General features: G+C 42.7%; 1 protein-coding gene across 2 annotated transcripts in view; it reads left to right on the top strand.

The window, feature by feature from the left end:
* LOC113405127 (CTP synthase 2) overlaps positions 1 to 27,969 on the top strand; it is a 134,079-nt gene that overhangs the window by 19,079 nt on the left and 87,031 nt on the right. For both annotated transcript variants that reach the window (XM_026649738.1, XM_026649735.1), the window contains exons 4-10: positions 151 to 321; positions 1,014 to 1,114; positions 9,297 to 9,413; positions 10,345 to 10,428; positions 16,146 to 16,226; positions 20,794 to 20,945; positions 24,043 to 24,175. In XM_026649738.1, the coding sequence (XP_026505523.1) occupies positions 151 to 321; positions 1,014 to 1,114; positions 9,297 to 9,413; positions 10,345 to 10,428; positions 16,146 to 16,226; positions 20,794 to 20,945; positions 24,043 to 24,175 (839 nt within the window). The remainder of the gene's footprint in view (positions 1 to 150; positions 322 to 1,013; positions 1,115 to 9,296; positions 9,414 to 10,344; positions 10,429 to 16,145; positions 16,227 to 20,793; positions 20,946 to 24,042; positions 24,176 to 27,969) is intronic.

Raw genomic sequence — 27,969 nt, 5'->3', positions numbered from 1 at the left:
TTATATAGTACCTTTACTAAAATGTATTTAGCATGTTTGTAGAATTCCTGCCATTTATTTAGTAATTTGTAATCATTGCTTTCCTATGTGTTAATGTAGGAGGAAATCCCAGTACAATTTATTTTTTACCTTTTTCATTTTCTTTTTCAGGTGAAGTTTTTGTACTAAACGATGGGGGAGAAGTTGACTTAGACTTGGGAAATTATGAAAGATTCTTGGACATCAACTTATATAAAGATAATAACATCACCACTGGAAAGATCTATCAACATGTAATCAATAAAGAAAGACATGGAGATTACTTGGGAAAGACAGTTCAAGGTACTTTCCATGTAGTTTAAATTCATGTAGATTAGTTGAGTTTCTAATAAAGACTGTTTAGAACAATTACACGGGTAACTTTTATTCACTCAGAGGGATACTGACATATTTGCATTATTGGATTAATGTGAATGAAGTGGTCACTTCAAATACTTTCCTGGATTTATGACAATTTTGTTGATAAATTGGACAACTGAAATTGTAAATTAATTTAGGTCAAAGACAGTATGAGTACAGTAAGTAAGTGTGCTGAAGCTGCCTATTCTTCTAGTTGAGCACATCATTCTGTCCTCCAGATGATCCAGGAGGAGTTTGCTTCCCATTTGCATTCCAGTAATCAAGTTTTACTTGCATATATGTTTACAAAGAGCAAATTTCAGTTGCAGCTATAAATATTCAGGAACATCCTTTTAAATTTGCATGCAGTCATTCACATTGGACGTGCTGGCATGCTCATCCATTCAAGTTTCAGAGGGGGCATACTGCAAGGAGCAAGTGCTCTTTGCTGCCTTGACTCAACCCTTCTTCCTTGCCAACAAGATTTGGCCATACTTTAGTCTTCTGGAGGGACTTCTACCCCCTTTCATTCCACCAGCTCAATTACCCCACTGGGTTTTTCTCTCCTCTCTAAGTAGGAAGCAATATGTGGCCCTACATTAGGAAGTGCTTCCTTTTTTCATTTTGCCTTGCAGTTGTTCCACACATTACTGATGTTGTACAAGAATGGGTGATGAATCAGGCAAAGGTTCCTGTGGACAGTGACAAGAAAGAGCCACAAATATGTGTCATTGAGGCAAGTATGAAACTTCCCATCTCTGCAGATGTAATCCATGGGGTTGGTTATGTGTGATGAATAAATAGAGCTTACTTTTCCTCCCTTGTTTTGTGTTGTGTATATATGTCAGACTGAGTTGATATGGATAGCAACAACAAAGACACACAAATGCTGTATGGTCCTTGGCGTTAATTCTGAGTATGTTATGCATGGATTCCTCCCTGTGACTTCCACTAATGTGATTAAATCCCCATGCAGAGCATTGAAACTTGCTGAAGATTGGCTCCTTAGGAGCCGATTCTCTCTTAAAGCAGCCAGTCAGTGTAAATAAGTTCTTCTTTGAGTGCTTGCTCATATCAATTCCAGTTAGGTGTGTGCGTGCGCTGCATGCACAGATGTTGGAAACTTTTCCCTAGCAGCTACCCGTCAGGCCGGCTGTGGAGCCCCCTGGAGTGGTGCTGATATGGTGCTCTATATATGACCCTGCCAGCTCGACCCGCCCCTTCCATTCCTTCTTACCGCCAGTGACGGTTGTTGGAACAGTGGTCTCTTGTTCGCAAGTGCTCCATTACTCCCTAGCTACTCTACTTATCTCTGTGTATAGTTACCCTATTGTTAGTTAAGTGTTAGATTTTTGTTATCTTCAAGTGTTAACAACTATACTTAACACTAAAGGGGTTTCCCCTTTCAACGAGTGACCTACGGGGCATGCCATCCCAGGACTTCAAACCTTGCAGTTCCTGCGGCAAGCCCATGCCCATGGGCGACCCCCACGACTCCTGTCTTCGGTGTCTGGGAGAGGCCCATCAGGCGGATAAGTGCAGGATTTGCAAAGCATTTAAACCTCGCACTAGAAAGGAGAGAGACATTAGACTGAAACAACTCCTCATGGAGTCTGCCCTTCGTCCGCCTCAAGACTCGGCCCTGAGCGCCTCAGTGTGGAGCGCCCCTTCAGTGGTGCCGTTTGCAGAGCCGAATAAGGACTCGGCATGCCCCTCTAAGGCCCGACGGTCTCCCGGGGCCCAAAAGAGCTCTCCCCGGCACCGCTCCCACTCCCCGGCCACCCGTAAGAAGCAGGCCACGGAGAAGCCTCCACAAAGGCCTGAGGCGGTGGTCGCACCCCTGGCAGGGCACGGTGCGGACCAGGAACATAAGACCGACATGCTTCCCAGTAGTCCTCACCCTACACGGGCCCCCGCCCCCCAGGGAAGCCCTGCATCGCCGGACTCCCCACAACTGCAGGTCGAGGAGGTCACGCTGCCCCCCACGCCCAACACCTTTGAGGCAGCCATAGGGCTCATTGAGATGACGTCGCCCAAGTCCCCGGTCTCGAGGCCTACACCATCTCGAGCCCCGGCACTGCCAAGAGGCGAACTGGTGTTCTTTGGGCCGTTGGCCCCCAGACCAGTATCACCGCTCCACTCTGAGTCCTGGCACCGCACCCATGCTACACGCCGGTTTGACTCGCGGCCACGGTCTGACTCGCAGCACTGGTCCCACAGCCCTGATCCTCGGAGCCGCTCCCGCTCGAGGGGGTCATCAGCTGGCAGGTCGTGGTCCCGCTTGAGGTCCAGGTCAAGGTCTGAGACCTTGCGGCACCGCTTGAACCGACACCGCTCCACACAGCGACACCGCTCCCCATCGCGGCACCGCACCTCTCCGAGACACCGTACGCAAAACCACCGCTCTCCGGCGTGGCACCGCTCTCCGTTGCGGCACCGCTCACCGGCTCGGCACCTTTCTTTGACATGGCACCGATCACAGTTGCAGTCCCGTGGCCGATCTCCACTGAGGCAACGGCACCACTGGTCACCGTCTGGATCACGCCACTCCACATGGCACCCATCCCGCTTGTCAGGGGACGCGGAACTCCCCCTCGCACAGCGCACCACCCCTCCTTGGCCATCCTGCTTCCAGTCACCCTCCCTCAGGTTGAGTAGGGCATCAGGGGCATCGGAGGTACCTCGATCAGGCCCGGGCATTATCGGATGAGACACTTCAGCGCCCCAATGGCAGTTCTGGATCCCCTGGGCGTACCACCAAGCCCAGGGTGCTCCTCCAGGCGTCCCTCCACCTTCACGCTCTGGGTCCTGTATTCCCGAGGCAACCATCAGTTGTCCTCCTCCAGATCCCATTCAATCGCTGGACCCAGCCCCACCCCTGGTGGAGACTAAGGGGCTGTTTTGGACCTGATCCTGCCGGTCACTACCTCCTCGTCTTCCCCGATGTGGCAGTGGCGGGTACATCTACAACTGTCCCTCCATCCATGGACTATTGGGCTTTAAAGGAACTCCTACGGCGAGTGGCCTTAAATATGAATCTCTAGGTGGAGGAGGTAGTAGAAGAAGAGGACCCCGGGGCGAACATTCTGACACCGGAAGGGCCCTCTAGGGTGGCGCTGCCCGTTATAAAGTCCATCCAGTCAAATGCCAAAACAATCTGGCAAACTCCGGCCTCCATTCCTTCCACGGCCAAAGGGGCCGAAAGAAAGTACTTTGTCCCCACTAAGGGGTACAAATACCTTTTTACCCATCCCTCCCTCCCCCCCGTGCTCCCTGGTGGTGGATGCGGTAAACGAAAAAGAAAGGCAGGGCCAGCAAGGGCCCGCCCCTAAATCAAGAGACACGAAACGTCTGGATCTCTTTGCGAGGAAGGTTTATTCTGTCGGTGGCCTCTCCCTACGGATTGCTAATCAGCTCGCGATCCTTAGCAGATTTAGTTATAACTCCTGGTCTGCTATCCAAAAGTTCAAGGAGCTCCTCCCATCGGACTCTCGGCAGGAGCTGGGCGCCATTGCTGAGGAGGGCAGAATAGTGTCCCGGGTTGCTCTTCAAGGCTCCCTGGACGCCGCGGATGTGGCGGCACGTACGCTGGCATCTGGTGTTGCCATGCGGCGTAACGCCTGGCTTCAGTCTTCGGGTCTTCTGCCAGAAGTTCAGCAGACTATTCAAGACCTCCCGCTTGACGGTCAGGGGCTTTTCTCTGAACAGACCAACTCTAGGTTGCATAGCCTAAAAGATTCAAGGAACACAATTAAGTCTCTCGGCATGCACACCCCGGCGACTCAAAGAAAGCCATTTAAACCCCAGCCCTCCCAGCAGCCGTCTTTCCCCACTAGACCCAGGCAGGACTTGGTAGGAGGTAGTAGATACACCAGGCGCAGACCATCGCGTCCTCCCCCAGGGCAGGGCCAGGGACAGTCTAAAGCCCCTCTGGGCCCTAAGCGCCCATTTTGAAGATGCACACGAGAATGGATTACCAGTCCATACCCCGACCAGTCACTCTCCCTTTCTGAACCGCCTATCCCGCTTCTACCGTGCATGGTCCCTTATTATATCGAATTGGTGGGTTCGCCGCACGGTAGAGACGGGCTATTCTATCCATTTCTGCTTGTCCCCGCCCTCCCACCCCCCTTACCCGTCCCTCTTCAGGGACCCCTCTCACGAGCAACTCATCCAGGAGGTCCAGTTCCTCCTAGCTCTAGGAGCAGTGGAGGAGGTACCTCGGGAGCTCAGAGGCAAGGGCTTCTACTCACGCTACTTCCATATTCCCAAGGCAAAGGGAGGTCTACAGCCCATCCTGGACCTAAGGGAACTCAACAAGCACATAGTCAACTCAAAGTTCCGCATAGTCTCCTTGAGCATGATGATCCCCTCCCTGGATTCAGGAGATGGGTACGCCGTCCTTGATATGAAGGACGCTTATTTTCATGTTTCAATCAATCCGTCTCACAGACGTTTTCTCCGTTTCATAGTAAACAAGGTGCATTATCAGTTCACGGCTTTCCCGTTCGGCCTGTGCACGGCTCCTCGTGTCTTCACCAAATGCATGGCAGTCGTGGCGGCCTTTCTTCGCTGCCACCACGTGCACATTTACCCATACCTAGATGAGTGGCTCATGCGAGGTCGATCTCGTCAGCAGGTAGAATCGCAGATACAATTGGTCAGAGACACGTTCGACTGCTTGGGCATTATTCTGAACATCAGCAAGTCTGTTCTTGCCCCAACACGAACAATAGAGTTCATTGGGGCAGTCCTGGATGCGAACCAGGTGAGGGTGTTCCTTCTAGAGGTCCGTCGTCTAGCCCTCGCACAGGTAATTATCAGCCTTTGCAACTTTCCCACCACCATGGCGAGACAGTGCCTCAAGCTGCTGGGTCACATGGCGTTCTGCACCTACGTGGTGCAACATGCCAGGTTGCGGCTCAGGCCCCTGCAGGTGTGGCTCGTGTCTGTGTATTGCCCGGGCCGCGACAGTCTGGACATGGTGCTGACCATCCCAGGGCATATCCTCAATTCCCTACGTTGGTGGCTGGACCTCCGCATGGTAAGCGCCGGGGTACCATTCCACCCTCCCCAGCCCACTCTGACATTGGTAACGGATGCGTCGGTGCTCAGCTGGGGAGCACATCTCGGGAGCATGACGACTCAAGGCCTCTGGCAAGTAGAGGAATTGGCCCTGCATATCAACATCAAAGAGCTCAGGGAAATCCGCTTTGCGTGCCAAGTATTCCTGTCACAATTGCAGGGCCATTGTGTAGCGGTGCGTACGGACAATACCACGGCCATGTTTTATATAAAGAAGCAAGGCGGAGCTCAGTTGTCTCCTCTCTGCCACAAAGCCCTCCTGCTATTGGAATTTTGTTTAGCCCACTCCATCCTTCTCCAAGCTTCATACCTGCCTGGCGTTCAGAACGTACTGGCGGACAGCTTAAGCAGACGGTTCCTCACACACGAATGGTCGATTCGGCCGGATGTCATCCACTCCATCTTCTGCAGCTGGGGGTTTCCCTGAATTGACCTGTTCGCCACGCTGGCCAACAGGAAGTGCCCAACCTTTTGCTCTTTCCGGGGTCACAGCCAGGGCTCGATTGCAGACTCCTTCCTGATTCCTTGGTCCGGTCAACTACTATACGCCTTCCCACCATTTCCTCTCATCTACAAGGTGCTTCTCAAGGTCCGCAAGGACAAGGCGGACGTCATCCTGGTGGCTCCAGCTTGGCCTCACCAGTGCTGATACCCCACCCTCATGGACCTATCGATCCGGTCCCCGGTCCGTCTACCTCTCACTCCCGACCTCATCTTGCAGAATCACGGTCGCCTTCTCAACCCAGACCTACAGTCACTTCATCTTATGGCGTGGAGGATCCATGATTAAACCAAGCGGAGCTCGCCTGTTTGGACCTGGTGAGGCAGGTGCTCCTGGAAAGCCATAAGCCTTCTACCAGAACCACTTACAAAGCAAAGTGGAAAAGGTTTTCTATCTGGTGCACCCAGCAACAGGTGCCCCCACTCCAGGCTTCGATTCCATGCATCCTGGACTATCTGGTGCACCTGAAAGATCAGCGCCTGGCATTCAGCTCTCTGAAAGTCCACCTTGCGGCTATTTCGGCATTTCACCCAGGAGTTTCCTGGCGCTCAGTGTTTGCACACCATATCGTGAGTCATTTCCTAAAAGGACTGGAAAAGATCCATCCTCTGATGAAGCCCCCCTGTCCTGGCCTGGGACCTTAATTTAGTCCTGTCTCGTCTCATGGGTCCTCCCTTTGAGCGCTAGCCTCCTGCTCACTCCTCTACCTCTCCTGGAAGGTTGCTTTCCTAGTGGGCATCACTTCGGCACGACGCGTTTCGGAACTACGGACCCTCATGTGCGAGCCCCCGTATACCATATTTCATAAGGACAAGGTGCAGCTTAGGCCTCACCCGGCCTTCGTACTGAAAGTTGTGTCCCGCTTCCATGTCAGCTAGGATATTTTCCTGCTGGTTTTCTATCCAAAGCCGCACCCCACCCTCTGTGAGCGGCAGCTGCATTCGCTGGACGTTAGAAGAGCACTCGCCTTCTACATAGACAGAACGAAGCCGTTCCGCAAAATAACCCAGTTGTTTGTTGCTCTAGCGGAGCGAATGAAAGGTTCGCCAGTCTCCTCCCAGCGGATATCCTCCTGGATCACGGTGTGTATTCACGCTTGCTATGGCTTAGCGAAGGTCCCTCCGCCTGTTGTCATAGCTCACTCCACGTATCAGCGGCCTTCCTGGCACACGTACCCCTCCAGGACATCTGCAGGGCTGCCGCATGGAGTTCGGTGCACACTTTCACGTCACACTACGCCATCGTTCACCAATCACATGATGATGCAGCCTTCGGCAGGGCGATTCTCCAGTCTGCAATACCTTGCCTCAGACCCCACTTCCGAGGTAAGGCTTGGGAGTCACCTAACTGGAATTGAGATGAGCAAGCACTCGAAGAAGAAAAAACGGTTACTTGCCTTCTGTAACTGTTGTTCTTCGAGATGTGTTGCTCATATCTATTCCATTCCCCCCCACCTTCCCCTCTGTTCGAGTAGCCGGCAAGAAGGAACTGAAGGGGGGTCGGGCTGGCAGGGTCATATATAGAGCACCATATTGGCGCCACTCCAGGGGGCTCCACAGCCGGCTTGACGGGTAACTGCTAGAGAAAAGTTTCCGACATCCGTGCATGCGGCGCGCGCACACACCTAACTGGAATAGATATGAGCAACACATCTCGAAGAACAACAGTTACAAAAGGTGAGTAACTGTTTTTTCTGGTGTATGTATTTTCACCTTTCCTGGGTTTTCACAAGCCATATACAGTGGATTCCAGCTACGTATACTGGGTTAACAATATTAAGGAGCAGGACTTAATTTCCTTGATGATTTCAGAAATCACGACATCATAGTCAGTAGAAGAACTCTTCAAATCATAGCTTGCAATCTTCAAACCAAGGATCCTGTCATGTTGTTCATGATCATGCTTTCAAGAATGTATCTAAGTACTTATGGATTGAGGTCACATTTTAGCTATTTTATTTTTAAGGTCTTGCAAAGCAGTATAGTCCCTCCTTTGTAAAGCACTTTGAGATGTATGGATGAAAAGCACTACATAAGTACTAGATGGTACTATTTATTATCATTCAAGTTTCAATGAAATTTCTGAAGAAGACATGTCTGGGAATTTGAAGAAAGAGTATTTAATGGGCTTTAAGGCCAGAAAGGACTATTATTATCATCTAGTCTGAACTCCAGCATAACGCAGGCCATAGACACTTCTGTACGAAGCTCATAGTTTCTTTTTGAACTATAGCATATCTTTTAGAAAGACAATCCAGCCTTGATTTTAGCCTAAGATTTCAGCTTGATCAGAAAGTTTCCACTATATTTATGAAGTGTAAAATATGGATCCAACATTTCCTTTAAGCTTAGAAAGAGTAATAAACAGAAAAAGTGCACAGGAACTTCCTTACATTAGATAGGGGTGAGGCTGTCAGTGATTCTTTTCTCAAAGTCAGGAGACTTTCTGTAGAGACCAAGACATACTCAAATACGGTTTCAAGGCTTTCAGGTTACAAATATAATTTTTCAGTTGCAAATTGTTGCAGTAAGTAGGTTTATTATATATGTGTCAAATCCAGTAAAGTGTGTGTGTGTGTGTGTGTGTGTGTGTGTGGTTTTTTTAAATTTTATTTGAACAAAAATGTGCAATGATTCCAGAGACCACAAGAGGGCACATCAGACCACATTCTGAGATAATTTTGCTTTTAAGGATCTTGTTGGAAGACTGTTTAAGCAGCTCCAATCTTTCTATCATAGCTATTGCTGAATACATTTTTTTATAAATTTAATTTATTCCTTACATCTGTCTTGTTCTGGCATAACATGTTTCTAATTATTTCTCTTTTACCAGGATGCCAAACTGGTGATGTGCAGTTTATCCCATTATAAAGCTGTGATAATAGCATTAGATGCCCTTTTCGCATTTACTTCAGTTATTAATTTAGAAAAAAGGAAACTAAAAACATTTTCATTCTCATTTACCAAATTGCAGTTTACTGTATTGATAACTTGTTCCCTACTACTTGATTCAAGAATGCAGGTGTCTCCAAGATACTGAAAATTGTATATAAAGCATATAGTTTTCAGTGGTAACAGACTAATTCTTGTGGAAAACTGTGCCCTCAGCATTGAAAGTGAATAAAATCAGCATTGAAAATGAGTAAAGTTTTCCACATGAAATGGCCTATGTAATGATACAAGATGTGCCTCCAGAACCATACATCATTCATTCTCCCTCTTACAACATGCACAACTGAGATGAGCAGTTGAAATTTTCAAGGCTGACACAGAGTAGAAATTTATTTTTTTAATTGTCAGAGCAGTAGTAAATTCTGGGCCTTCTTTTTCAGCTAGGTGGAACTATTGGAGACATTGAAGGAATGCCATTTGTTGAGGCATTCAGACAGTTCCAGTTTAAGGCAAAAAGAGAAAACTTCTGCAATATCCACGTTAGCCTTGTACCACAGGTAAATTAGTAAGATAATATATTTTAATTTTCAGTTAAGTTTTGCCATGTACTGCATTCTGTATCATTTTTTCAGGAGTTGTAGTGGAGGGGAGTCAGTGTTTTAAAGCTTAAAGAGACAATGGGTAAAATCCTTGCTCCTCTGAAGCCAGTGGGAGTTTTGCCATTGATTTTACTGGAGCCAGGTTTTTACCCAATATTCTTTAATAGTCTCCCTTTTAGTATTCCAGGTAATGTGAGTGAAGACTAATAATACTAACTCATCTGTAAGGCTACATCTGCTTTATAATGCTGAAAATTTTGTGTTCTATCTAACCATAACTTTTACACCAAAAAATAGATTAAAAGGGTTTTTTTTAAGTTGTAAATATTCATAGGCAAGTTTTTGGAAGGTAGACGTGGGGTACTGACGATACCACCATATTTTCCAGAATTTCTTTTGGATTATCTATATAGATAAAAAAGAGCATATTCTGTCCTGATTTACATTAACCCATTTACAATTAATTTCAATGGCAGTTGAATGTGTATATTTGAGGACAGAGTTGTGTACTAAATTCCAATCAGTTCCACTTGTGGAAGGTCATTGAAGGCGTGGCACTGTTTTGTAGCGTTTCCGAGCTACTACAGAAAGTCCAATTTTGGACATTTCTCCTCCTCAGTTCTGAGCCCTATACTCTCTATATACTGATCTAAAAGAGACAGTTGGCCTGAATTAGTGCTGTTTGGCTAGAAATTCCACAGGGTTTCTAATGCATGCAATAATACAGTGTTACTATTCTCCATTCTAACATATTGTGCTTTGCTTTGATGTATACTTTTTTCTCCTTGTCAATATCCTTACTTTTACTGACATTTCTTTGTTTTTAACTATAATTGTCCTGATACTAGAACTGAGTTACTGTTTCAGCCTTTAAAATATATGTTTCCAGCCTAATGCTACTGGAGAACAGAAAACAAAACCTACACAGAACAGTGTTCGAGCGCTGAGAGGCCTAGGTTTGTCTCCAGATCTGGTGAGTTCATAGGGTTATGATAAAATCTGTGTTTATAGGTCATCTAGATATATTGGTGCATGTAAATAATTCAAAACATAAGGCTCCAGTTCTTTCTACTCTGAAAGGGAATCTGTCTTAGGCCAGGTCTGCACTACACAATTAAGTTGGTTTAACTGTCGCGCAGGGGTATGAAAAGCCCACATCTCTGAGTGGTGTATTTAAACTGACATAACCCATGGTATAGACAGTGCTATGTCAATGGAAGAATTCTTCTGTTGACCTAGCTACCACCTGTCGGGGAGGTGGATTACCTATGCCAATGAGAGAATACTTCCCGTTGTCCGAGGTAGTGTCTACTTTGAAGTGGTACAGCAGTGCAGCTGCAGTGGTGCAGCTGTGCCGCTGTAGTATTTCAAGTGTAGACAAGCCCTTATGAGGGAGGGGAAGGAAGCAACTTGGACCATACCAGTGTACTAAAAACCAAAGAAATTAAACTACAAAAATGTACTGAATGTCAATATACTTTTATCTCTTAAATATCATGGGATTCTAGCTATGCTCTTCCCATTAAAGAGTCTTATAGCAAAATCTCTATACATGGCTTTAAAAATCTAGAGTTAAGGTTGGATCTATTCTGAGAGGAATGTGAGGCTGTATCATCAGTTTTACTAATGAATTCAGAAAAATAATCCATCATTTGAAAATATGTATCCAATTAAAATATGGATGTTGAGACAAACAATTTAACTATAAAATGTGTGAATGAATGTGCAAAGGTGTCGGATTATTTCCTCAGCCTGGCCACCTGTATCACAGGTGAAGCATGGGGTGGAAAACAGGCTCCAAAGAGCCACTGTATCCCTCCCCATGCAGGAGATGCCAGCACACTAACTAGCAAAGATATGCTTGTTTTCCAAATAAAATATGCTGCATTGTGAAGAAGCCTGTCATGGAGTACTTTGTCTTTGGAGCAGAGGGGAGACAGATTGCAATGATCTGAGCCAGAATCTGCTTCCTGGTCTGCTCTAGTAGCAGCCCTTTCCTTGGGGCTTTGGGAAAACCATAATATAGTTCTAAGGGCTCAGCTCTGCAAGGTGCTGGGCATTCCCTTAATGTCCTGAGCTCCTTCCCTCCACTGACTCTGTTAGGAGTCGAAGTTGTTTAGCACTTCACAGGAGTGTGTAGTATCTTGCAGTATCAAGCCCCTAGTAAGATATACAACTCTGCTGTTTGGTATAATTATGTTATTATACAATGACAATGTACACAAGTAAATATTATGTTCTGCCTTTCTTTTGTAAATTTTCTTTTTCCTGAACCTTTCCAAGAGATATAACTTTTTAGTCCATATGTTCTTCTGGTTAAATGCTACTGCTTCAGTCATAAAATACATCCTCGTATTCCGAATACCAATTAAGTGTAATTTGGTAGAACAAAGTTATTGAATTTTGTTCCTATCACAGGTAAATCAATAATCTCACTAATGAACATTGCAAAATTAATTAATCTGCCAGCACTTTGAAAGCCTGGCTCTTCGTGCCTTTCCCAGACAGAACTCCCACGGAGTGTTCCGGCTATCAACATTGTATTTGTGGCAGACTTGTTAAACTTTGCCAATTTTCTTTTCTAAAATCCAATAAATAAAAATGCACTTTCCGATTACCTTAATTTCTACAAATTAGAAGCCTCCTATCCAGCAGTGAGTGCCTCATAAAAGAAATGAATATATTTTTTATAACTCATTAAACTAAATATGTTTTGGTGGTTCATTATAAAAATGTTAATATTTGTATGTGTGGGGGAATCAGTTGTCCATACTAACTATAACAAATTTTAAAATTATATCTCATACATCACCTGAATGATTTAAATGTGGTAAGACTGAATACTGTTTGTTAAAAAAAATTAAAATACTGTCTATTTTCTGAAACAAAGGAAGAAATGTAAGATGCAAAAAAAACAAACCAACCCCAAAGAAAACACACACTGGCAAATTCCAAAACTTAAGCGTAATCTTTAAAAACAACAGTTGAGTCTAAGTCACAGTGAATTCACCTCTACGTATAATAAACAAACACATTAGTGTTATCAAGAATAAAAAAATAACTATATAATTATCACCCAGCAACCCTAATGCTTACTCAAAATAAATACTGTTCTGTCATTAGGAAACTCGAAAAATAAACAGTATGATGCAGTTTTGAAAAGGAAACAATTCTCTGCGTACACTTTAATGATCCATATCAATAAGCCTGTAATGCAAGGCTACCTACTTAATTTTATCATACATTAATAACATTACATAATTTTCATATTAAACTACATACACATTACTATCAAGAAAAAAGCAATTACAGGCATTGTACCAGTTTTTTTTACTGTTAATGGATAAATATATTAACCAATATTTCCCATTTAAAAATATCTATTCAAAGAAAATATTTAGCTACTGAAATCAAGCTAATAAAAATACATAAGTCAAATGTATAAATAAAAAAAGTCAAACAGTCCATAGGTAAGATTTATTACCTTAGCTACTCATTTCTTTGCTTTATTTTAGTTTTCACTATTAAAAAAACAACAACAGTGCCTATATTTTCACTGTAGGCTGTCTTAACATCCATTAGAATTCAGTTATCAAAATCCCTTCATCGTAACTGCAACATCATCAGTTTTGTAAAGGACATGATAGGTAACCACACTGTTGTGACTTAGTAACCTTAACTGGTTTTTGACGCAAAGTTTTCACTCGTACCCAATATTTTAAGATTTAGGGCCTAAATTTCAAACTCTGTGGCATGCAATTAACTTCAGACACAAAATGGGCACCTGATTTCTGGAGACAGTTAAAGTAATTGCCTGTGCCTTATTTTGAAAATTAGACTTTTAAAAACTATTGATTTTTGAGTGTGGAATGAAAGGAAAACAGATTAATGTAGTCACTTTCCCATATCCTGAGTTTAGGCATAAGAACAATAATTTTCCTACTATCTGTAGCTGTTGACCACTCAAACAGAGGGAGTAATCTTCTTCTTCTAAGCTGAAGAGCTTTGAAAAATGTCTGTTTGCATGCACAATGTCTATACATCCAAGGGACTCTCTCATGACATCTTGAAAAATTATATCTTGTCTGGTTGCCAATGCTGCTCCCTTGAATTATATAATTCCTACTGTGCACCTGTATTTTATTGTTTTGGGAAATATAAACCAGACGTTGTTACTATAGTTTTTTTATTTCCTGCTGTTGCTGATGCATTTAACTTTTATGACTCCATTAGCAATAATTTTACTGCAGCATGCAGAGAACCCTCAACTCCTGGTGTCACCCACTTTGAAGCTGTGTGTTAAGAATTGTAGACTTCTCTGTAATGTCTTGAACACACATTGTCATGGCTGATAAAGCCTAACTGGATATTCACCCACATTTAGATAAAGAGAATTTAAAAATTACTTGCATAATTCTTCTTTATGATTAGAACTTGCACTAGTTCTTTCTTTATGGCTTGCATTACATTTTTCCATACTGGAGTATCTATTTTGAGGGTAGGGGAAATAAAATTCAGTTGGTATGTATTCTTTTACTTAGCAAAGCGATCAAGGAATAAGAGCAAGTTTACTCAACAAAAAAGCTTTTAAAAATATAATCAGCACTTGCACACAAACAAATCAGAAATAGGCGGGAAAGGCATTCTATGTTTGTATAGTGGCTGACATCATGGGGACTAGGGATCCTATGTGCTATGGTAACATAAATAATAATTGAGAAATTAATCACTTAGTATCTGTCCTGGAAAAAAAAATCCTTGTTGGTAAAAATTGCAAATATTTCCACAAATTCCCAAATGTCCTGCTTTCAGCACAAAGGATTCACAGATATAAATACATCAGAAAAAGGGAATTGGAAAGTTAGAAAAGAAAAGAAACTCCTCTCTTTGGTCTATCGATCTTCTCTTCCAGGGACACAGATCAGCTTCCAGGTCCACTGGGCAGCAGTCAGGTGAATTACAAACAAACCAAAATGTGCTGTTAAGGTACTTGAAAGATAAAGAAAGTCATGTAAATAAACAAAGGATAACTGAAAAAAACACAACAAACTTGGTGATAATGTATCACACTTTTGACTCTCCTTATTCTTTGCTCTTTGGTGTGTTACTTAAATGGTACCTGAAGAGTAAATGAGTAAAGCATGAAAGAATAAAGAGTAGGGTCAGGAAGAAGTGGGGAATTGAGGAGGAGGGGAGAAAGGTAGCGTTGCAAGCAGAGGAAGCAATGTAAATATAAAAAGTAGAAAACAGGAAAGTAGGTGAATAAAGGTATAGATATGTTGGTGGAGATCTGATGTAGCTATCTCTTGTTAAATGGTATTATGATGGGTTGGATCACAGAAACCCCCTTGGGAACTGCCAATTGATGTGCCAAGACTACTTCTGCCCGTGCTTTCCTGCCCTGGCAGCTTAGGACTTCAGTGCCCTGCCTGGTTTGAGCCAGACCCGCTAGCCTGCTGCAAACCCAGACCCAGGGTCTGAACCACGTCCCCTAACAGCTGTAGGCTTAACTGAAAGCAACTTACAGAAGTGTCCCTGTCTTTAACACTCAGATGTCCAACTCCCAATGGGGTCCAAACCCCAAATAAATCCATTTTACCCTGTATAAAGCTTATACAGGGTAAACTCATAAATTGTTTGCCCTCTATAACACTGATAGAGAGATATGCACAGCTGTTTGCCCCCCCCCCCCAGGTATTAATACATACTCTGGGTTAATTAAGAAGTAAAAAATGATTTTATTAAATACAGAAAGTAGGATTTAAGTGGTTCCAAGTAGTAACAAACAGAACAAAGTGAATTACCAAGTGAAATAAAATAAAACATGCAAATCTAAGCCTAATACAGTCATACAACTGAGTACAGATAAAATCTCACCCTGAGAGATGTTTCAATAAGTCTCTTTCACAGACTGGACACCTTCCTAGTCTGGGCACAGTCCTTTCCCCTGGTACAGCCCTTGTTCCAGCTCAGGTGGTAGCTAGGGGATTCCTCATGATGGCTGCCCCCTTTGTTCTGTTCCATCCATTTATATATCTTTTGCATAAGGTGGGAATCCTTTGTCCCTCTCTGGGTTCCCATCTCCTCCTTCTCAATGGAAAAGCACCAGGTTAAAGATGGATTTCAGTTCAGGTGACATGATCACATGTCACTGTAAGACTTCATTACCCACTTGCCAGCACACAGGTATACAGGAAGACTTGCAAGTAAAACAGAGCCATCCTCAGACAATTGTCCTGGTTAATGGGAGTCATCAAGATTCCAAACCACCGTTAATGGCCCACACTTTGCATAATTACAATAGGCCCTCAGAGTTATATTTCATATTTCTAGTTTCAGATACAAGAGTGATACATTTATACAAATAGGATGATCACACTCAGTCGATTATAAGCTTTGTAATGATACCTTACAAGAGACCTTTTGCATGAAGCATATTCCAGTTACGTTATATTTAAACTCATTAGCATATTTTCATAAAATATAAAGAGTGCAACGTCACAGGTATTTATGTGACTTATGATATATTGTAGAACTCCCAGGAAAAAATTATTTGTCCAGACTGTTGTTTCTTGAGAGGTCAATCTTTTCCATGATTAATGTTGAGGAGCTTCCATTTACTTAGAGTTTTTTCCTATCTTATTTTTCCACACTTCTTATTTATGTTTTATATATGATGTATTTTGACAGATAGTCTGCAGAAGTACAAAGCCTATAGAAATGGCTGTGAAGGAAAAGATTTCCATGTTTTGCCATGTGGAACCTGAACAGGTTTGTAGTTTCAGATTTCATCTCTCCTTTTCTCAAACTATACAATTCTGATTTTTCTAGTTTTATACACCTTAAATATCTGAATGTATTTCTGTTTTTAATCTCCAAGAAATACTTGTTTCAATAATCCACTGATTTTTAAATTGCAAGTAATTATATGATGAAATATAAAATAGTCAATATATAAAATATAAACTACTCAAAAGTACTGGATATTGTTTACAATTTGGTATGTCAAATAGCCTTTAATAATTTGGTCACACTTACTACAAAGGATCCAATTATAGATTGTTTATGAAGGGTTAAGAATTAATAGATTTTTGAATACATGTTTAATCAGTTGTTATAAATTGTTAGAACAATACTTCAGAAGGTTGCTTGAAACCATGGTTTATAATAATCTATAACAGGTTTTACTGATGCATCTATAACCATGTATAGCATCCTCTTTATGTCTCTAATGCGCATATAACATTTACATCAGTTATTAATCCTCTATAAACTTTTTATAACAGCACCATTAACAGTGACTAAATTGTCAATGGCTCTTCAATACACCAAAATGAACATGCAAATACTATCCAATATTAAAGCTTTTACATGTTAGCAAGCATAATAGATTCATATATGGCTCGTGTAGACACCACAATTCTTCTCTGAGTGTGTCAGTGTGGCTCACATTGTAGGTGCGCATGCACTTGTTGCATATGAGACTGGAGTTTGTTTGAATAGCCGTGTTGGTCGGAGCCATGCATGCGCCCAGTGCTGCCTCATGAGAGCATAAGGGCCAGAATGGCCACAACCCTCCCTAAGTTCCTGCTTACCATTCATGGCCCAGACTTCTGCTCCAGAAGGGAGGGAGTCAACCGAGGCCCATTACTAGACGCCTTGATTCTTCTATGGCCTTGAGGACCTCTATATGCCTTTCTGCCGATTCCTCTGATTCCCAGGGGAATATCCAAGATTAGATGTGACAAGGCTGTGATCATCCCGATAGCCTCTTACTGGATGAGACAGTTCTGGTGTCAGATCTATTGTAGATGTCCGAAGTGGCCTCTTAGCCAGTTCCTAACCTGCCTAAACATATCATCTTAGAACCAAGGTCAGATACTGCACCCAGACTCTCAGTCATAGCACCTGATAGCTTGGTGGTTGGCTGGTTGAGCACTACTTGCAGAGACTGCTCCCTATGATTCAAGAAATTCTCAGACAGAGCTGGAAACTTTCCACCATGAAGACTTACGTCCTGAAATGGAAAAGATTTTCTGTGTGGGAAGCCCAAAACAATATGGACCCAATTGAGGACCTGGCACTGAAGTTCCTCAACTATATGTTGCTCCTGAAGCATGCAGCACAAGCATTTTACACTCTCAGGTTTCACCTTGCAGCAATATTGGTGTGCCATAATGTGGTACAGTCATACTCTAACTTCTCTCATCTGACGGTATTGAAATTCCTCCAGGGCCTCCTTGATACTTAAGCTCTGATTAGACACCAACGACTATGTGGGACCTCAGCATTATCCGCCTAAAAACTCATGGAGCCTCCTTTTAAAACACTGTTGGATTGCTCATTACACCACCTACCATCAAGATGGAGTCTCTGGTGGCCATCCCTCAGTGCAGAGGGTCAGTGAGTTCTAAGCCCTCATAGCTGGACTGCCTTTCACATCCTGCCATAGCGATAAAGTGGTGTTGAAATCACACCCCAAGTTCATCCCTAAAGGAGTCTTAGAATTTCACCTGAACCAGTCAGTCACCCTACCAGTCTTCTTCTCAAAGCCGCATTCGACTCTGGGAGAAAAGAAGCTGTATACTAGGATGTATCCAGAGCTTTGCTCAGTGACCTTAACAGGATCAAGCCTTTCAGGCTGAATCCAAACCTCTGGACATTTTTGGCCCATCAAAAGGCCAAGCCATCTTGTCACAGAGACTCTCTAAGTCAGTGGTTCCCAAACTGGGGTTCGTGAAATGTTATAGGGGGTTCTTGGGAAAAATTTCCCTAATGGCGGACAGAGCTGTCCCTAGGGAGAACGGGACCAGAAGCCCGGAGCCCCTGGACTTCCAAGAGCTAAGCAGATCAAAGCAAGCATCTCTATCACACTGAGGAGATTTAAACTTCAAGACTCCTTATAAGAAATGGAAAGGGAGGTGGATATTTTTTGCTGTTTTTAAAATTAAATAGGCAGCTAGTATTGTTTTTAAAATTATTATGAAGAAGAAGTTTAAGCTTTGTTTTAACATACATTGTTTGCCTGGACTGCTCAAGACCTGAATGCTTGTGTAGAAGGAACACTTTGAGTTGGCTTCTTAAATACCTTCATTCTGTTTCACATCTGACACTCCTTGATGAAACATAGGAGCCTTGTCTTATAACAGGCTTATTCAGAGCGATACAAGCTACGAAAGTGAGATCTTGGAAGAGTGTTGCCGTTTTCATAATGTAATAAAAATACTGTAATGATAAATAATAATTAATAATAAATAGTATGTAATAAGCATGTCATAAAAAATTTATATTTCCAAGATCACTACTTTTATAATTTATACTCAGGTAAAGGAGAAAATTCCTGGAAATATTCATTTTTAGGAGGGGGTTCGCGAGACTTGACATTTTAGTGAAAGGGGTTCACAGGTTGTTAAAGTTTGGGAACCTCTGCTCTAAGTGAATCACAAAGTTCATTTCCGCCTGCTATCAGATGGTTGATGAGTCTCTCCCTCCCAACTTCAAGACGCACTTCACTCGGGCAAAGGCAGCAAGTGTCCAGCGCCTGTTTCAGTCTCTGAGATCTGTCAGGCTGCAGCTTGAAGCAACCCACTGACTTTTGTTTAAATATTATATCCCTGACATGGCAGCCAGATCCCAACTTTGGGAGAGGAGTGCTTCAATTACTGTTTGACTGATACAACAAGGAGTCGGGTGGCACCTTAAAGACTAGCAGATTTATTTGGGCATAAGCTTTCTTGGGTAAAAACCTCACTTCTTCAGATGCATAGAGTGACTATGTCTGTAGATACAGACTAACACGGCTACCCCCTGATGTTTGACTGATGCAGCTGAAACTTCTCACTCCTACCGTCCAGAGAGGTTACTGCTTGCCAGTCATCTACAGCGGGATCCATGCTGACACATAGTCACAGGAGAAAGAATGATTATTTACCCAACAGTAACAGTGGTTCTTTGAGATGCCTTCAATGTGGATGCCATGACCTGCCCTCCATCCCTTCTTTTTGGAGTCCCTGGCTAATACGAGCTTTGAATTGTGAGGGAACTGAGGGAGGGTTGCAGTTGCCCCAACCTTTGGGTCCTTGTATGGGTGCACAAGAAAGCACAGAGTGCAGGCACAACACTGATGGACACAGCTAGTCAAAAAACTCCGCTATCCCATGCATGAGACACATGCCCACCTACAGTGAGATCTACACTGACTACAACATCTTGAAGAGCCACAGTTACTGTGGGGTAAGTAGCCATTCCTTATCAAGTAGATCTCCATACATGACATCAAGAAAGGGCATATAGATTCATACTCAGGACTTCAGGTTCCACAATTTCCTGCAGGCTAAATGTAGTGAGCTTAATTAGTGACAATTGGTTCACACTTTATATTGCGGGTACATTTATAAATATATTTTTGAATTGGAATGTCTGCCATTTGATTGCATAATATAGTGTGGTTAAGAAAACCCTCCATTATTGGAAACACCATTAACTCTTTAGGCCCCCAGTAGAGAGCTTTTCTTTGCAAATAGGAAGCAGGCTCCATTCATGTTCTTTCTTCAGGCAATAAAATATACTGCAATGTTTGTTTGTTAAAAAGGAAAACCAACTTATCTCTGTGACTTTTTGTGGGGCCTCACATATAAACAGCTCTTAGTATTAATATTTTAAAACACACTAGATATGTTTACATCTGGAACGCACAATATGCATCCAGATTCTGCAAATACACGTGAGTAGCAACATTGACCTCAATGGCGCTACTCACATGTATGTTCATAGGACTGAGGCCAGTGTCACAGTGAAGCATTTTCTTCAGTGCCTAGCACAGTCCTGGTCCATGACTAGGCCTCCTAGGTGTTATGGTAAATAATAAATAATAATGATATATAGCTTGTCCACAACTCTGGTGGGCTAAAGAAGGGAAACGTTGAGGGAATCCTCATCTTTATACTTTAAATAGCTTTTCTTTACAGATAAGTGATTGAGAGGGACATTAAACATTGATTCTGTTGTTTTATCTAATTTTAGTATATGGGCAAAGTATATGTATTGAATTACATTTGTTCTGTAGGTATGAATCTCCTTAGCTTTTATATTTCGTATGCAAGTACACCTCTAGCCCGATATAACGCGACCCGATATAACACGAATTCTGATATAACGCGGTAAAGCAGCGCTCCGGGGGGGCAGGGCTGCGCACTCCAGCGGTTCAAAGCAAGTTCGATATAACGCGGTTTCACCTATAACGTGGTAAGATTTTTTGACTTCCGAGGACAGCGTTATATCGGGGTACAGGTGTATTTAGAAGACCAATTTTTGTACATAATCACAATTTATTTACTAGGTGATATTTATCCATGATGTTTCTTCCACTTACCGAGTGCCAATCCTGTTGGAAGAACAAGGCATTATTACATATTTTAAACAGAGATTAAACCTACCTATTGATGACCAACCAAGTGATCTTCTTTTCAAATGGAAGAAAATGGCAGACAGGTATTGTAACTCCTATTATGTTTTCTCAAAGTTTTTAAATCATCATGAATATAAGACTCTGGGTCAGGTCCTCAGTTGGCATAAAGTGATATAGTTCCACTGTAGTCAGTGTAACGACGCTGACTTATGCCTGCGGAGGCTCTGGCCTTCTGTGTTTAAAAATGTGTATTTTTTTTTAAAATGGGGTATTTTATGATCTTATTTTTAGAAAAGAAACATTTGTTAGAATTAGAGCTGTCGAGCAATTAAAAAATTAATCACGATTCGCACTGTTAAACAATAATAGAATACCATTTATTTAAATATTTTGGATGCTTTCTACATTTTCAAATATATTGATTTCAATTACAACACAGAATACAAAGTATACAGTGCTCACTTTATATTTATATTTGATTACAAATATTTGCATTGTAAAAAAACAAAAGAAATAGTATTTTTCAGTTCACCTAATACAAGTACTGTAGTGCAATCTCTTTATCATGAAAGTTGAACTTACAAATGTAGAATCATGTAAAAAAAAACCTGCATTCAAAAATAAAACAACGTAAAACTTTGCATGTCCTGCAAGTACAATCAGTCCTACTTCTTGTTCAGCCAATCGCTCAGATAAACAAGTTTGTTTACATTTGCAGGAGATAATGCTGCCCGCTTCTTGTTTACAATGTCACCTGAAAGTGAGAACGGGCGTTCTCATGGCACTGCTGTAGCCGGCTTTGCAAGATATTTATATGCCAGATGCGCTAAAGATTCATATATCCCTTCATGCTTCAACCACCATTCAGGGGACATGCATCCATGCTGATGATGGGTTCTGTTAGATAACAATACAAAGCACTGAGGACCGACGCATGTTCCTTTTCATCATCTGAGTCAGATGCCACCAGCAGAAGGCTGATTTTCTTTTTTGGTGGTTCAGGTTCTGTAGTTTCTGCATCAGAGTGTTGCTCTTCTAAGACTTCTGACAGCATGCTCCACACCTCATCCCTTTCAGATTCTTAAACCTTGAGTCGAGTGCTGTAGCTACCTTTAGAAATCTCACATTGGTACCTTCCTTGCGTTTTGTCAAATCTGCAGTGAAAGTGTTCTTAAAACAAACAACATGTGCTGGGTCATCATCTGAGACTATTGTAACATGAAATATATGGCAGAATGCGGATAAAACACAGGCCAAGAGACATACAATTCTCCCCAAAGGAGTTCAGCCACAAATTTAATTAATTCCTTTTTTTTTTAACGAGCATCATCAGCATGGAAGCATGTCCTCTGGAATGGTGGTGGAAGCATGAAGGGGCATACGAATGTTTAGCATATCTGGCACGTAAATACCTTGCAATGCTGGCTACAAAAGTGCCGTGCAAATGCCCGTTCTCACTTTTAGGTGACATTGTAAATAAGAAGAGGGCAGCATTATCTCCTGTAAATGTAAACAAACTTGTTTGTCTTTATGATTGGCTGAACAAGAAGTAGGACTGAGTGGACTTGTAGGTTCTAAAGTTTTACATTGTTTTGTTTTTGAGTGCAGTTATGTAACAAAAAAAATCTACATTTGTAAGTTGCACTTTCACGACAAAGAGATTGCACTACTTTATGAGGTGAATTGAAAAATACTATTTCTTTTATCATTTTTACAGTTCAGATATTTGTAATAAAAAATAATATACACTTTGATTTCAATTACAACACAGAATACAATATATATTACTCCTGATGGCATTCTGCACCAAAAAATTAAAAATTCTGCGCCCAATATTTTAAAATTCTGCAAAATTCTGCAAATTTTATTTATCAAATAAGTGTGGAGGCTCCAGCATGGCACTGGGGAGCACAGGTCACTGGCTGCACAGAGGGGGAGATCACTGTGCAGCTCCCCCGTCCCGGAACTCAGACTCAGTGGTGAGTCTGCACCCAACCCTGACACAGCGCAAGGACCGGGCCTGCCCCAGAGACACCTCAGAGCCCTGCCCCTCCGTGCCAGGTGTACCAGGTGTGGAAAGGCAGGCTCAGCAAGACAGGATCCAATCGTGGAGAGGCTTAGTGGGGGGGGATCCAGGTGTGGGTTGAGAGGTTCTGCGTGGGGCAATCTGAGTGCGGGCGGCTCAGTGGGGGATCTGGGTGCGAGGGGGGGATCTGGATGCACAGGGACTTGTTGGGGGGTTCTGGGTACAACGGTAATGGGACTCTGCAGCGGGATCCCGGTGAAGGTGGTTGGGGCTCAGTGGGGGGTCTGAGTGTGGGTGGGGATAGAGCTCAGCAGGGGGGTCTGGGCGGGGCTTGGTAGGTGGGGATCTGGATGCGTGTTGCTCATTGGGGTGGTGCAGGGGGAGTGGGGCTCGTCGGGGGGCTTCTGGGTGCAGAGGGGATGAGGCTCGGCAGGAGCTTCTGGGTATGAGGGGGTCTGGATGCATGGGGGGTTGTATGGATGGGGGAGCAGCTCCCTGCACAACGATCCCTTCCCCTGCAGCTGAGGAACGATGGGTGCAGGAAGTGCTGGGAGTGGGGGGTGGGGTGGGACTTTGCAGAGCTTCCTATAGCCGGGGGAGAAATCTGGGAGTCGGTCTGACCCAGCCCCGGTTGCCATGTAGCGGAAGAGGAAGTCCCGTCCTCCCCAGCCCAGCCAGGACTAGTAGCTGAGCCCAGTGCAGGGTAGGAGCCACCTGCCACATCTTCCCCAGTCCCACTCCTACCCCACAGTGATTTACCTGTCTGCTGGCTATCCTGGGCACTCAAAACATATTGCTGGGAAGGGTCGCATGACCGCTTTTGTGGCTTCCCTTTACTTCCCTGTCAGAAAGTTATTTTTCTGTAAGGAAACAAAGAAATCTGCAGGGGACATAAATTCTGCACATGCGCAGTGGCGCATAATTCCCCCAGGAGTAAGATATGAAAATGTAGAAAAACATTCAAAATATTTAATAAATTTCAATTGTTATTCTATTGTTTCACTGTGTGATAAAAACTGTGATTAATCTCGATTAATTTTTTTAATCACAATTAATTTTTTTAAGTTAATCGCATGAGTTAACTGCGATTAATCAACAGCCTTAGTTAGAATGCATAATATGAGCATAATAATTAGAAACCTTGCTTTTGTCAGATATGAAAGGTTGCAGAAGATGTGCTCCATAGCTCTGGTTGGCAAGTATACGAAACTAAGTGACTGCTACGCATCTGTTTTCAAGGCCTTGGAACATTCAGCTTTGGCAATTAATCACAAACTGAATTTAATGGTGAGGATCAATCTCTCTCAGTTTCAGGAATGTTTTAACATGTAATGGTTAGCTTCCATCGCTTAGGCAAATGTAATATTAAGGTGTACCTTAATTGGGACTTATATATACAGGTGTACACAAAATGACTGGATATGGTTTTTTAAGGAGTATGAGAGATTTCATTTTTATTTTATTTTAGACTACATGTATCTGAAAGGGACACTGCAATAAAGGCCCCTAATTGGATTTGCATTGCTGGCACATGATGGCATATATCACATTGGTAGATGTGCAGGTGAACGAGCCCCTGATGGTGTGGCTGATGTGGTTGTACCTTGAATAGATATGTGGACAGAGTTGGCAACGGGGTTTGTTGAAGGGATTGGTTCCTGGGTTAGTGTTTTTGTTGTGTGGTGTGTAGTTGCTGGTGAGTATTTGCTTCAGGTTGGGGGGCTGTCTAAGTGAGGACTGGCCTGTCTCCCAAGGTCTGTGAGAGTGAGGGAATGACTCTCAACTGAGTCTAATTAGTTCTGTCCTTAAACACTGGAGTAGGGAAGATCAAATGGTTTCTAGAACTCTTTAGATAGAGTCCAAATCCTTTCTCTTCTTCACTGGGATTTGTCACCCCATCCCCTACTTAGTGAGTGAGGTTCAGTTTAGGGTGACCCCTCAGTCAGGGCAGGCTAAGCACAGTTCTGCTATCCTTTACTCATACAGTAAGGACAGCAACATTTCATTACCATTATTGTGGCTGAGAGAGGTGCTCATCTACTATAGTTATGGGTTAAATAGAAATACATAGCTGGATAGATAGAACTTGCCTATATTGTTATTGTCCCTAGACAATTTGTTCTTAGAATTTAATATCTGTATATTGACTATTGCAGATGTATAATCCTTTTTTTTTTTAAACTTTGGTGAATTTTTTCTTCAACAAACCAAATTTTGGAAGAAAAACGGCTTGTGCATCTGCAGTACCCAGTTTACAGATATTAAATTCACCCCTCTAATTTAAAAAAAAAAAGCATATCTATAGGGGCCTAATCTTTGTAATGGACCACATGCCAATGCTCATTTGAAAACACAGCTGTTTTTGAGCTGCAGAATTACGAAATAGCATCCCAAACAGGTAAACATTTTTTGCACTTACTATTTAAATGACCACAAATTGATTTTCTTGGAAATTTGCACTTTGTTGGAAGCCTGATAAGTGACATGTCTGTCAGGAGCAAATTGAACAGCAGAGCTAAACATTTGGAGTAAAGCAGGATGATAATAGTGATGCTAGAAGATTTTATCTAATCTCATCCATCTATCTTCTGATGTGACATCTTCACCATGATATTAAAGCATCTTTCCAATAGTAAATAACAATAGTAGATGTCACTATATAACAACCTCCACCTCTTAAAATAAGTCTGCATTCCGCATTGAGTTCCCCATTTCAGGTAGATCCCTCCACTCTTTTCAGGAAGAATTCCCCCTCTCACCAGGTTCCATAGATTTTAAGCCCAGAAGGGACCACTGTGATCATCTAGTTTGACCTTCTGTATAAAACAGGCCCTAGGACTTCCCTGAATTAGTTCCTGTTTAAACGAGAGCATCTCTTAGAAAAACTTCCAATCTTGATTTTAAAATTGCCTGTGATGGAGAATCCATCACAACCCTTGGCAAATTATTTCAATGGTTAATTACCCTCCTATTAAAAATGTACACCTTATTTCTTGTCTGAATTTGTCTAGCTTCAGATTCCAGCCATTGGATCTTATTATAATCTTGTCTGCTAGTTGAAGAGCCCTCTGTCAAATTTCTGTTCCTCATGTAGGTACTTAAACTGTTATCAAGTCACCCAGAGGCGATCCCGGCAATTACAGGCCGGTAAACCTAACTTCAGTACCAGGTAAACCGGTTGAAACTATAGTAAAGAACAGAATTATCAGACACACAAATGAATATGATTTGTTGGGGAAGAGTCAACATGGTTTTTGTAAAGGGAAATCGTTCCTCACCAACCTACTAGAATTCTTTGAGGGGGTCAACAAGCATGTGGACAAAGGGGATCCAGTGGATATAGTGTACTTAGATTTTCAGAAAGCCTTTGACAAGGTCCCTCACCAAAGGCTCTTAAGCAAAGTAAGCTGTCATGGGCTAAGAGGGAAAGTCCCCCCATGGATCTGTAACTGGTTAAAAGATAGGAAACATAGGGTAGGAATAAATGGTCAGTTTTCAGAATGGAGAGAGGTAAATAGTGGTGTCCCCCAGGGGGTCTGTACTGGGACCAGTCCTATTCAACATATTCATAAATGATCTGGAAAAAGGGGTAAGTAGTGAGGTGGCAAAATTTTCAGATGATACAAAACTACTCAAGATAGTTAAGTCCCAGGCAGACTGCAAAGAGTTACAAAGGGATCTCACAAAACTGGGTGATTGGACAACAAAATGGCAGATGAAATTCAATGCTGATAAATGCAAGGTAGTGCACATTGGAAAACATAATCTCAACTATACATATAAAATGATGGGGTCTAAATTAGCGGTTACCACTCAAGAAAGCGATCTTGGAGTCATTGTGGATAGTTCTCTGAAAACATCCACTCAATATGCAGTGGCAGTCAAAAAAATGAACAGAATGTTGGGAATCATTAGGAAAGGGATAGATAAGACAGAAAATATCATATTGCCTGTGTATAAATTCATGGTACACCCACATTTTGAATACTGTGTGCAGATGTGGTCATTCCATCTCAAAAAAGATATATTGGAATTGGAAAACATACAGAAAAGGGCAACAAAAATGATTAGGGGTATGGAACAGCTTTTATATGAGGAGAGATTAATAAGACTGGGACTTTTCAGCTTGGAAAAGAGGCCACTAAGGGTGGATATGATAGAGGTCTATAAAATCATGACTGGTGTGGAGAAAGTAAATAAGGAAATGTTATTTACTCCTTCTCATAACACAAGCACTAGGGGTCACCACAAGAAATTAATCGGCAGCAGGTTTAAAAAGGAAGTATTTCTTCACACAACACATAGTCAACCTGTGGAACTCTTTGTCAGAGGATGTTGTGAAGGCTAAAAGTATAACAGGGTTCAAAAAAGAACTGGATAAATTCATGGAGGATAGGTCCATCAATGGCTATTAACCAGGATGGGCAGGGATGGTGTCCCTAACCTCTGTAATTGCCAGAGCTGGGAATGGGCGACAGGGGGACGGATCACTTGATAATTATCTGGTCCATTCCCTCTGGGGCACCTGGCATTGGCCATTGTCAGAAGACAGGATACTGGGCCAAGTGGACCTTTGGTTTGACTCAGTATGGCAGTTCTTATGTTCTTAATCTTCTCCTTGCTAAGGTAAATAAATTGAGCTCCTTAAGTCTATCACTATAAGGCACATCCCCGCCTTCCCAGAACATTGTCCACCTTTCTCCTCACAACAGGCAGGACACCACTCTTAAATACTGATAATAACAATGCCCAGTTCTTTTCATCAGTAGATCTCAGAGTGTTTGACAAAGAAGGTCAGTATCATCACCACCATTTTACAGACAGGGAAACCGAGGCACAGAGAGGTGAAATCACCCTAGGTCACCCAGCAGACTAATAGTAGAGCCAGGAATAGAACCTATGTTTTCTGAGCCCCAGTCCAGTGCTCTGTCCAATAGGCTATGCTGACACATTCCAATTTCTGGCACCTATTTCGGTACAATAAAAGTAGGGATTATGATGTAGTCTCTTCAAAGAGAAGGTGATCAGCAGATCTATCAGGAATAAGAAAACCCTTTTTTTTAAATTGTTCCCAGCCAGGC

Source organism: Terrapene carolina, unplaced genomic scaffold (genome assembly GCF_002925995.2).
Source record: "Terrapene carolina triunguis isolate 2854851 unplaced genomic scaffold, T_m_triunguis-2.0 Scaffold23, whole genome shotgun sequence".
In the NCBI taxonomy this organism is placed as follows: Eukaryota; Metazoa; Chordata; order Testudines; family Emydidae; genus Terrapene; species Terrapene triunguis.
This window is presented reverse-complemented; position numbering and strand designations above follow the sequence as displayed.